This window comes from Dendrobates tinctorius, unplaced genomic scaffold, assembly GCF_039654945.1.
Source record: "Dendrobates tinctorius isolate UK_male_01 unplaced genomic scaffold, ASM3965494v1 ptg000231l, whole genome shotgun sequence".
Lineage (NCBI taxonomy): Eukaryota > Metazoa > Chordata > Amphibia > Anura > Dendrobatidae > Dendrobates > Dendrobates tinctorius.
The window spans coordinates 26,509,413-26,522,367 of record NW_027361898.1 but is presented as its reverse complement, the minus strand read 5'-3'; the positions used below and the strand labels follow the sequence as shown (position 1 = coordinate 26,522,367).

Genomic DNA, 12,955 nt, shown 5'->3' with positions numbered 1-12,955 from the left:
GTTCCGTTTGTAACATCCGTTGTTACTAAAGGGGTCTCTGAACACCTCCAATGTTCTGGGCATGCACATAGCTAAACACTTAGCAGTTAGCAGAATGGATGACTCGTTTACCAGACTTCAAGATTAAAGGTGTTGTCCGGTCCAAATTGATAAGTCTGCAGTCACTCTGTAATTTTACTGCACATAATTTCTCCTTTGCCTTATTGGGGGACACAGAACCATGGCACTGGGGTCCCATCCTGGCAGTGGGGGGCAAACATCCGTCTCTTTCCTCCTGTGCGGCGCTGAAAAATTAGCCCCAGTTTTCGGCCTTGTGCAGGCCGCTGCCGGAGACTATGCCTGCGCTATGACGCACTCCAGTGACCCCGCCCACTATTCCGGCTCTTCTCGGCAGACATCTTTCTCCATCCCCTGCCCCCTCTGGACACACGCTGGCGGAGCAGCGCTAACCACATCAGAAGCGCCACACTGCAAAGAAGAGACAGAGGACACAGGATCTGAGTAAGGGAGCGCTGCACTATCACTCTCCCGCCCCTCTACTGTATCCCATACTCTGTGCCCTTTTATAGGGATTCCTACATAGAAGGGTACATGTCTCAGCCATAGGTACTTGAAAAAACTCATAAGACTATTACAGTCCTTTTCAATTCATGTAACTCCTGCCAGTCTGTGTTTCCTAAAGCCCAGAGTTTGCCGCTCTGCAAAGCCTGTGACCCTAAATACGCTCCTGTGTCCCCCAATGAGTGGCTTAGAAAAAAGGATTTTACGGTGAGTAGACAAAAATCCCTATTTTTGCTTTCTTGGCCTTTTTTTTTTTTTTTTTCAGAGAATATGAATGATAACATTTTTCTCCACTCATGGTTAGTGGTTGGGTGAAGCCATTTATTGTCAAACTACTGTTTTCTCTTTTTAAATCATAATGACAACCCAAAACATCCAAATGACCCTGATCAAAAGTTTACATACCCTGGTGATTTTGGCCTGATAACATGCACAGAAGTTGACACAAATGGGTTTGAATGGCTACTACAGATAACATCCTCACCTGTGACCATTTTGCTTGTAATCAATGTGTGTGCAAAAAAGCTGAGTGAGTTTCTGGGATCCAGACAGACTCTTGCATCTTTCATCCAGCCACTGACGTTTCTGGATTGTGAGTCATGGGGAAAGCAAAAGAATTCTCAACGAATCTATGGGAAAAGGTAGCTGAACTGTCCAAACAGGAAAGGGATACAAAAAGATATCCAAGGAATTGATAATGCCAGTCAGCAGTGTTCAAACTGTGATTAACAAATGGAAAATCAGGGGCTCTGTAAAAACAAAACCATGGTCAGGTCAACTAACAAAAATGTTGTCCACAACTGCCAGGAAAATTGTTCAGGATGCAAAGAAAAACCCACAAATAAACTGAAATACTGGACTCTCTGAAAACTAGCGGTGTGGCACTTGGAAGAAAAATGGGCTGTGTGGTCGATGCCCCAGAAGAAAGCCATTACTACGCAAACGCCACAAAGTATCTCGCCTACAATACGCAAAACAGCACAGAGACAAGCCTCAAAACGTCCGGAACAAGGTAATTTGGAGATAGGAGACCAAAATTAAACTTTGTAGCTACAAGCATAAACGTTACATTTGGAGAGAAGTCAACAAGGCCTGTGATATAAGGAACACCATTCCTACTGTAAAGCACAGAGGTGGATAACTGATGTTTTAAGGGATGAGTGAGCTGCAAAGGCACAGGAAACTTTGTCAAAGTTGAAGGAAAGATGAATGCAGCATGTTATCAGTAGAGATGAGCGAATTTGTTCCGATTCGGTTCTGAATACGATTGAAATAGAATAAGATTTTTGGAATATTCGTCGAAGAAAGCCGAACGTCAGAGTCAATGGGAGTAGAAATTGCCGAATATGTTCGGAACCGATCATAAGACATACATTCGGCATGAATATTGTTCAAATGTGGCTCGAATATGTCAAAATCAGATTTGGGGACAAAATCCAAACAAATTCACTCATCTCTAGTTATCAGCAAATACTGCTGCGCACGGGACGTACTTGGACGTTCCAACACGACAACGATCCAAAACACAAGGCCAAGTTGACCTGTCTGGCTACAGCACAACAAAGTGAAGGTTCTGGAGTGGCCATCTCAGTCTTCTGACCTCAATATCATTGAGCCACTCTCTGGGGAGATCTCAAGCACTGGTGGACTTTTGTCAAGAAGAGTGGGCAGTTTTACCATCTGAGAAAAGAACCTCATCCACAACTACCACAAACAACTTCACGCTGTCATTGATGTTAGAGGGGGCAATACATGGTATTAAAAAATAGGGTATGTAAACTTTTGATCAGGGTCATTTGGATGTTTTGGGTAGTCATTATGATTTAAAAAGAGAAAAAACAGTAGTTTGACAATAAATGGTTTCACCCAACCACTAACCATGAGTGGAGAAAAAGTTTTGGTGTTATCATTCATATTCTCTGAAAAAAGGCCAAGAAAGCAAAAATTCTGCCAGGGTGTGTAAACTTTTGAGCACAACTGTATGTGTTACACTGTACATACCCCAGGCCAAAGGGCATAGCCTCGCTCTCCATACACTTGCATAGAACAAGGCTGCGCCCCGACTAGTGATGCAGCTGTCCAGTGGGCATGGCCAACTAGAGGGTGGGCCTCAACTCAATACAAGTGTATGGAAGCAAGGCCACGCCCACTGTATCACTCATACATATCCTCTGGTCCTGCCTCTGAAAGCGGCAAATCCCCGCAGCACACAGTGTGTGCGCTCGGTGGATTCATAAGTCCGCAGTCACACAGAGTGACTGCAGACTTATCGTTTTAGATCGGACAACTCCTTTATATAAAATGCATCTGTTTGCTATCAGTTTTATTGGTTGGAGAAAAAAAAAACAGATTGAGAAAGATGATGCAAATGGATGACACTTTATGGATCCAAAAAACACTGGTCATGTAAACAGAACTATATTAACCCCTTTCCAACATTGGGCGTAATAGTACGCCGAAGTCGGGACACCCTCCCTTTCATGTGAGTTCTGGCGCTGAGCCCACAACTTTCCTAGCACGTCAGCTGTTTTGAACAGCTGACATGTGCCTGGAACAGCCGCGGGTGGAATCGCGATTCACGCTTGTCTCTTAACCCGTTAAATGCCACTGTCAAACTCTGAGAGCTGAATTTAACATGTGCTTTCGGCAATCACGCCCATCAGTGACCCCTGTCAAGGGATCGCAGGCCACCAATGGGTTGGCATGACAACCAGAGATCTCCCGCAGCCCTCTATGATTGTCACTGCCAGATTGCTATGAGCGCTGCCTGGTGATCTGATCATCGCCTGCATGTAGAAGAGCCGATCGGGTTATGGCAGTTTCTAGTCTCCCTTTACTTATGGCATGCTTCAATAGAGACTATTGAAGCATGCCATAAGTGAGAAGAAAAAAAAAAAAAGATTAACCTGATTGCTAAACGTCATAGTGAGAAAAAAAATGTCAAGACGTCAAATACACGTTATTTGGGTCACCATGACATGCAATAACGGGTGATTAAAAGATCGTATCTACACCAAAATAGTGTGCTTAAAAACGTCAACTTGGGGTGCAAAGAAATAAGCCCTCACCCGACCCGAGATCACGAAAAATAGAGACACTACGGGCATCGGAAAATGATGCAATTTGGGGTTTTTTTTTTTAAAGTTTTTAATTTTTTTTTTCCACCACTTAGATAAAATAAGAACCTAGACATGTTTGATGTCTATGAACTTGTAATGACCTGGAGAATCATAATGGCAGGTCAGTTTTAGCATTTAGTGAACAAAGTAGAAAAGCCAAACAAAAAACAAGTGTGGGATTGCACTTTTTTGCAATTTCAACGCACTTTGAATTTTTTTTCACCTTTTCCAGGACACAATATGTTAAAAACCCAATGGTGTCGTTCAAAAGTAGAACTCGGCCCGCAAAAAACCCAGCCCTCACATGGCCATATTGACCGAAAAATAAAAAAAGTTATGGCTTTGGGAAGAAGGGGAGTGAAAAACGAAAACGCAAAAACCAAACTAACTCTGGTCATGAAGGGATTAAAAGTCCTGTTGTGTTCTCCAGAATGGTGGGATCTTTATTTATGTCTTATACTTCTCATTGGCAAAGCTACAGACCACTATGCTTGATCTACAACTTAATATCCACCCGTTGCTGGAACTAGTTAAAGCTAACTTTGCGTCTTGGAGTAGGCTCCCACTATCTGTGGCTGGACGCATTAACCTGATTAAAATGATATTACTCCCTAAATTTGGCTACTCGCTCCAGCACAGTGCGGTAGCGGTGCCCAAGTCCTTTTTTGTCAATCTTAACTCTCTGGTCACGTCCTTTATTTGGGGGAAAACTAGGCCCAAACGTAAATTGTCCACTTTACAAAGACCGAAGAAGGGAGGTGGGGCGGCGCTGCCAGATTTCTTCCTATACTACTTGGCTGGGCAGGCTAAAGCTTTAAATAAATGGATGCCAGGTAATTGCCTCCCTAATTCTGAAAGCCACCTACTTCACGCTGCACAAGCGGATTGCCCATTAGGTTTCCTTGAGTTGGAAAAAAATAATGTTCCACGTATGTTACCCCTGTTCCGGCTGGCTCGATTAATATGGAGACAAATCAAGAATGTGATAGGGTTTAAAGATGTTATAGCTGAAATGCCTCTATGGAGTAATAACTATTTTCTGGAGTTACTGAATCACCCATCCGCTGTTTTTTGGACCCAGTGTGGTGTTTCTTCAGTGGGAGATTTGTATGGCCAGGGGACCTTAAAGTCTTTTGAACAATTGCAGACCGCACATGATATTCCGAGATCTCAATTTTTTCGATATCTGCAGCTGAGATCGGCTCTTCAATCACATATGAGGGGTAGGGGTGTGGGCCGTACCATTTCATCTTTACCTCTGATAGGAATTCTTAACTCGCAGGGCCCCCAGGGTCTTATATCCTCTTTGTACACATATATGCTGTCAGTAGGGGCAGAATCGGCCATAAGCTCTATTAAGATGAAGTGGGAACGACTCTTCCCTGATACGCAAGGAGAGGAGTGGGAGCAGATTCTGGAGTCTCCGATTGGAGTATCACCATCTATTAATAACATAATAAATCAATCATATTTGACTCTGTTGCGACTTTTCAGGATGGGTCGGCTTCAATCATCAGAATGTATGCAATGTCACTCGCCAGATGCTGATTTTATCCATATGGTGTGGCAATGTCCCACTATCCTACACTACTGGAAAGAGGTGACTACACTACTGACGTCCCTGGTGCAGGCCCCTGTCCCTCTAGAGCCATAGGTCTGCTTGTTTGGGGTGTGGGAGGAGGAGATTTGAGATCGCTATAATGGGGTCTTCTAGCGCGAGACGCTGTTTATGGCACGGAAGGTGCTGGCACTGAGGTGGATGGGGGTTCGGATCCTTCCCTTAGATTTTGGATTAAATTGGTGAATTCAATTGTTCCATATGAGCGCACGTTATACCAAAACAAGGGATGCCTGGGTAAATTTGAAAAGATCTGGGAGAGGTGGAATTCCTCTCACGTCACTTTGCAAGACTGAGACATCACATACGACATAATATGGTATAGGAAACCAGGCTGCGGAAATAGTGGGTATTAGTTGACGTAGCGGTAGTTGTAGTTTAGGAGTTTTAGTTAGTTTTTACTGTTGCATGACATGACAAGGTTTGTGAAATCAGAATGATATATACATATGGGGAAATATATAAACAGTCATTTTTTGCATATGCTTGGAAGGAAATGTACACATTACCTTGTTTATCTATAAGAGTGTGCAATCTCTTTGTATTAGATTTTATTATGGACGGAGGCATGTATGCTTTGTAAAGTGACTGTTATCATAAGTCATTATGTATGTTGTGCATTCTTTGTACCCTGATGTTTAATAAACGAATTTAAAAAAAAAAAAAAAGCTACAGACCACCTCAGAAGTGGCTAATTTTTTAAATCAAGGAACAATCTCTTCCTTGCGAACTGTTCACTATATGGCTTACAATCACTACTCTGAAGATGTCCAAATCACTGGATACGAAAAGGAGTCTCTGTGCCCCTACATTGCAGCATTAGACAGCACACAATTGGGGCCAGAGGCTCCGCCATACTGGTGATCTGAGATATCAATCTTCAGCAACCCCCCCACCCCAAAAAAGGCAAGAAGCCCATAGAGTGGAGCACTCCAGAAGACAACCCCTTTAAAACAAGGGTTCTGGTCACTGTTCCCCAGATGAGTGCAGTATGGAGGACTTGAAAAGCAAACCTGACAGATCCACATTATAAAGTTCAGGGTGATTTACTGGAAAACATATCATAACAGATTTGCCATGGCTACCATAAAAACAGTAGCTGCAACGCAGGGGTAACCAGGCCGAATGTCACACAGAACATGCCTTTCTCCAGTCCTGTCTAAGAGTGGGTGTGACAGTCTCAGTACCTGTCTGACCCTGGTAAAAATGCTGGCTCAGGATGAGAGTCACATTTCTTAGGAATCTGCTTTACAAGTGCCATTTCCAGCACTGTCCAAACAGTGACGGCCCACAAAAGATTCCCAAAGTTCAGTGTGCTGATGAGTGTTAGAAGTGAAGGCCCCCATGGTGGCGAACTTTAAAAGTCTATGTCAAGCTTGAAAGTGACAAATAGGGAAGAGCCAGACAACCACATAACTTGGCAGAGGATTGCACTGCGATGCTCGGACTGGCTGCCGGCTCTCCTGACCAGAGTGCGACAGCTGGAAAGAAATACATGCTGTCACGCTCGGGATGGCCAGTCAAAGCATTGGGATTCGATCCTCGAGCGAGTTATATGGCTGTCTGATTCTTCCACTAAGAAGATAAACTGATGTGATTGGAGCAAGAAGTGACTGGTAGGTGCCAGTTATGTAACACAGCCAGCACCCATGCTGCATTGAGTGGGCTCAGCTCCAGAGACCACTTTATACAGTGATAATGCACGGCCAATGTTCGTGTACCGCAGCCGATGCCAAGGGGTTAACAAATATTTTAATTAAATTATAATTCTGATGCGTTTTTTCCCTTATTACTCTGTTTTGTGACGTTCCTCTCTTGACAACTGGGTGTTACCTATTGGGGGTGTGTTCTCATAAACTGGCATCCAATTGCTGCTGCCAATATCAGACTGCAGGGACACACCCCATTGACAAGGTAATAAACACCTAGCGGTCATCTTATTCATAAATAACAGAGGATCGGCACAACTCACAGCTGTATGAAAAAGTGTTCACTGAAACGGACATCACAGGGACAAAGATGGGTCCGCTTTAAGTTTTGGCTGGTGCCAGTCTCCTGGATAGAAGGCGTCTATATTCTGATCGACTCCCCAATAAAGGTCCTGGCTCCTAAAATAACAAGAGAACACAGCCTAATGCACCTCTGTGATCCTTAATGATTTATAGGACATCAGGACAAGATCTAATTCTCTTGTTGTTCTGACAGATAAGTGTACAAAGTTTAGGACTTGGCCATTTTTGTGGAGGCCATATTCCCTGCAGAGGTTTGTGCCAAAATGGAGACAAAAGACGTATTCCTCTACGGAGGGAACATGGACGGCGAATGCAAGCTTGTGTAAACCAGCTCTTGTGCTTACAGAAGGTGCCTCGTGATAATGGCTTCTTCGGTTAAGCCTTAGTCCCCGCTGCTTTCTTCCCCAGCGGCCTTCTTCTCCATGAACAATGCACTGGAGTATCATGCTCACAGTAGTGGCCGCCATCCTCCAGGAAGCATCAAATTTGTTTTATTGTAGCAAGCAACGTATCTGAGAAGCCTTGGCCTCGGATCCCCCGCTGCTTACCATTACGAAGAAAATTGAGATGTGAAAGCGGGATCACGGACTGTGTTATTCCTCAATTATCCTCCCAACACATGGTCAGCCAAGGCCCTTTAATGTGTCCATGGGAGTTATTATTTCCTCCTGTTGTAATAACATGGAGGGAGCACAGAGAAGAAGAACATCAGGCTGTGCCACTTAATTTACTAAATGGTATTTCTGTGCCATATTATGTCTTTGTCTAATAAGGCCATTTCTTATTTATCCTTCCTTACAGCTAAACCAGGGCTTGTCATCACCGAGGTGATCTTCTGAGGCTGGGGTCCAAGTAACGTTCAGCACCCTTATATCGCACCTCCAGGGTGCAGTGGCTAAGAAGAAGTGTCCTAAGAGTGACTGCACTTTAAAGGCCGCATAGATCGCAGAAAACACCCTCCATTAGCAATGAGAAAGCCCCGTATAACTCACTTCTACTGATGCAGCAGAAAGCAGCTGAGACTTTTCAGCAGGGGAGCTGGGTGCGCTCTGAGCAATACGTGGGACCCTAGTTGCCGTGCAAAGCTTACATATATGCAGAAACCAGGACCGCCGACGTTTCTGGAGTATAAGAAGTCCTGTACGATTACAAGGGACAGCCACAAACACTTCAGGTTACATGTGGCATAATAACTGGAGATCTGAAGCAATGAAAAGCCACAACACCATACAGTACAATGCATGTGAACAGGCTAATAAATCACGTGCTGCCCACTCCAGGCCACGCTACAGCATCTGTACTCTACATGACGTATGTGTATTATTGCCACAAATGTCATCCTCTGTAAATACTTTGCCACAAGGAACCATGTGCATTTCATATTTATTCTATGGTGCTTATGGCCCTATGCACATTTCCCTGCGGATTCAGTTTCCACCCGACGCGCTGTATGAAGGATAGCACTGGCCCAAAACGATACCTGGATTCCTATCCGGTCTGATGGAATTTGCAACAGCAGCACTGGAGTCACTTTTAAAAGTGGAAGGCGACCTGTGTGTATATTCTTCTTTTACTTAAACACATGGATTTTGGGCTAAAACTAGTTGTGCAACTGCAATTAGGTTTCGTTACAAATTTTGCAGCATTTCGCTTGTACAGGTTCTTGGTTTCCCTGCACATTCAGCCTTGATGTGGTCTTTGATCTCATACATCAGCTTAGGAGCTCAGAAAACCAGAGGAGAGTCCCAAACCTTCATGTCAGAATGAGCTCACTGACAGATTCTCAGAGTTTTCCCACTGATCAGCTCTTCTGTGCATACCCTACTGCTGGTAGAGGGGCATGTGACCAGAGCGGTCCTTCAGTCTCCTACAAAAGTAAAACTCCTCACGTGGGAAAGCTGCCATTTTATTGGATGAGGCTGACTTACTGCTTTGGTCACATGCTCCTCCGCCAGCATCCAGTGTATGGGCAGAAGAGCTGGTCAGGGTATGAGGAAAGCTGCACTGACATGAGAAAGCGGCCAACCTCTGAGAAGCAATCAGTGAGCTCACTCTGAGAGCAACTGTTATCAGCCTTTTTCTTAGCTCCCCTTAGCAATTTAATGGTTTAACACTACATTAAAGAGGATCCTTCACCAGGGTGAGCCCACTAAATTAGCCACATCATGGAATAGTGGCTGGAGAGAGTAAAAAACAAACAAAAAAAAAAAAAAACAGTTTTTATTTCTTAATTTCTCCTCTCTGCTGTGGTGATATTAGCTTCTAAAGTTTAGGCTATAATTTTTGTTATAGTTCACCTGGATGTTACCATAGATGTGTCTCTGGGGGTGTGTACTTCTTCCCATGCATGAAACTGACCAATCATAAGCCAGCAATATCAAGAAGGGAAGAAAAAAAAACAAAACAAAAAAAAAAAAAAAAACACCCTCCTCTCCTCAATAATATCTGCAGTCACTGTAGAGCTACAGCAGAGCTGGGTTATGTATCATTACAAACACTTCCAGATTTCATCTCACGACACTCAGTTTGGGGGAGGTTCAAAGCTTACAGCACTGTGGAGAGGTGATCTGGAAATGTTTGTAATAATACATAACTCTGCAGAGAAACAACCGCGCTGAGTTATAGCATCATCATCAATATTAGCTCTTGGGGCTTTGGCACATTCACTCATCAGGTGGTATAAGAATCAGGGGTGGCCTGATGCTAACATTGAATAGGGTAGACCACCTACAGTTCCATACAAACTTCTCTGTAGCGACACCTTATAGATGTACTTTTCATCTAAATTTGTTTACACCTTTTCATCACTGGCGTTGCCAGCTGATCGGTTGAGTTGCCTGACCCCCAACGATGTGATATCCATCGTGAAAGATCATCAGGGAGGCACCTGATTGTCCAGCTGCAGGATAAATTTGAAGCCAATGACCATAACATACAACCAATGTCATTAAGAACCATCTTCAATCTAAAGAAGAATAAAATGTCCTGGAAGTGAAGACACGGCCCCACAGAGCCCTGATCGGAGCATCATCATCTGGGATTACGCGAAGACACAGGAGGAGCTGCACAAGCGACATCCACAGATCTGTGGTTTGTTCTCCATGATGTTTGGAACAACATCCCGGCTCAATTCCTTCAAACACTTTGTACAAGTGAATCTAGAAGTACTGATTCTGTTTTGAAGACAAAGGCTGATCACACCAAATATTGATGTGATTTAGATTTCACTTTTGTTCATTCATTTTGCTAATTTATAAAAACTAAGCTATTAACACTTCTATTTTACAGTGTGGAGTGATGTCACATGAGGCCGGGTCGCTGCTGCAGGAAGCTGACGGCGGCAGGAGTGGGGCGATGCTGTTGGCCCTAGGCTGGGAGGAAGGACTGTTTCGGCTAGTGATGAGCAGTTCGCTCTTTCGGGTGATCTGGCTTTGCTCACTAAAAAGAGCCGGCTCATTTGGAACCTAAATGGACCCCTATTAAATGCATTCACAGGGGTTGAACACATATTTAACATGACGAATATGCTGCCGAAACCCCGCCTACTTGCAGTTAGCCAATTAAATTGATGAGTGGACAGAGTTTGGTTTGGGTAGGCGGAGTTACATCTGCCAAACACCAGAATTTTTCACCCAATGACAGCCATTCAATAAAGTTAGTGGTCATTGGTCACAGCAGGGAGCCGGCGCTTTGTCTCACTTTGTTCGTGAACGATCCATCATTAGTCCCGGCGGTGCTATACTGCGGCCCCTGGGCTCTTATAAGATGTAAGTGCTGGGATGAACCAGAGCTCTACACCTCGGATGGAGAGGGTACCTGGCTGGTCCTGCCAGTAGTATATGTTTTGGTCAAATATTGAGCCATGCTCATGTGCATGATGGAATATGTGGGTCTGACACTGCCACCCACTGATCAGCTGACGGATGCAAGTACTGAAGGAACAGCACACATCTATGAAATGTGCACCGGCCTCTGCGGAGAACACTGTATGGGCTCCTTCATGGTTTTGCTGCTTTCAGCCTCCATGCACAATGTGCACAATCCAATAAGAAACCATTGTAGAAACAGGCGTGTGCCATCCTGTGCCAGGTACTGTTGAGGGGCTTATGGCCAAATGCTTACTATTTCAGCCCCCCCAGCAGGGAGGAGGCCCCCTCAAATCATCTCCTCAGCCCCCCAGCAGGGAGGAGGCCCCTTCAAATCATCTCCTCAGCCCCCCAGCAGGGAGGACGCCCCTTCAGATCATCTCCTCAGCCCCCCAGCAGGGAGGACGCCCCTTCAGATCATCTCCTCAGCCCCCCAGCAGGGAGGACGCCCCTTCAGATCATCTCCTCAGCCCCCCAGCAGGGAGGACGCCCCTTCAGATCATCTCCTCAGCCCCCCAGCAGGGAGGACGCCCCTTCAGATCATCTCCTCAGCCCCCCAGCAGGGAGGACGCCCCTTCAGATCATCTCCTCAGCCCCCCAGCAGGGAGGACGCCCCTTCAGATCATCTCCTCAGCCCCCCAGCAGGGAGGACGCCCCTTCAGATCATCTCCTCAGCCCCCCAGCAGGGAGGACGCCCCTTCAGATCATCTCCTCAGCCCCCCAGCAGGGAGGACGCCCCTTCAGATCATCTCCTCAGCCCCCAGCAGGGAGGACGCCCCCTCAGATCATCATCTCAGCCCCCAGCAGGGAGGACGCCCCCTCAGATCATCATCTCAGCCCCCAGCAGGGAGGACGCCCCCTCAGATCATCATCTCAGCCCCCAGCAGGGAGGACGCCCCCTCAGATCATCATCTCAGCCCCCAGCAGGGAGGACGCCCCTTCAGATCATCTCCTCAGCCCCCCAGCAGGGAGGACGCCCCCTCAGATCATCATCTCAGCCCCCAGCAGGGAGGACGCCCCCTCAGATCATCATCTCAGCCCCCAGCAGGGAGGACGCCCCCTCAGATCATCATCTCAGCCCCCAGCAGGGAGGACGCCCCCTCAGATCATCATCTCAGCCCCCAGCAGGGAGGACGCCCCCTCAGATCATGTGCTTCCTGCGCCTCTCGCACTTCTGTTTCAGTTTCACACTTCTTTAACCCTTTGAGTGCAGTCTACTGTTCTCTGTTATCAGCCACTGAGGGGACCACAGCTTTCTGCAGGGGGTGGGCCCACACATATATATCTATACATAGAGGTGGGTACAAACCCCACACCCCTCCATGCTCCTGGCACATATGCCCCCTCACCTGGCTCTGCTGGGCCCTGCTCGCCTTGTGCCTCAGCTTCCCCGGACACCAGGAGCCCAGCGCCCTCCTGAGCTGCCATGGTGACACCGTTCTCCTCCGTGACACACTGAGCACCATGAGCAGCGCCATGTCCTGGGTCACGGGGTCTGTAGTAAGCCAGTGCAGTCCTCCACGACCATAGAGTAGAGCTCAGGTGTCACCAGAGTGTCCCCATCAGACAGGAAACCGGCAGAGCCCCGCCCCTTGTCATTTACTGCAGGAGCTGCCGCTTTCTCAGCCGTGCTCCTCGTTTATGACATAGTGCACTTAGCCGGCCGCCCACATTATAATGGAACGTTCCAGCAAGAGACTCGGTTCGGAATTTCCAATATTACTGCCCGCATCACTTTCTCCTAATGGTTTATCCCAGCACCTGATAATGACGGGGCGC

At 46.2% G+C, this 12,955-nt stretch overlaps 1 protein-coding gene across 3 annotated transcripts in view; it reads right to left on the bottom strand.

Annotated features, from left to right (window-relative positions):
• Positions 1-12,909, bottom strand: part of ABCB7 (ATP binding cassette subfamily B member 7) — a 136,401-nt gene extending 123,492 nt beyond the window's left edge. For all 3 annotated transcript variants that reach the window (XM_073556204.1, XM_073556205.1, XM_073556206.1), the window contains exon 1: positions 12,526-12,909. In XM_073556204.1, coding sequence (XP_073412305.1) covers positions 12,526-12,654 — 129 coding nt within the window. In that variant the 5' untranslated portion in view covers positions 12,655-12,909. The remainder of the gene's footprint in view (positions 1-12,525) is intronic.
• Between the last annotated feature and the right edge of the window lie 46 nt (positions 12,910-12,955).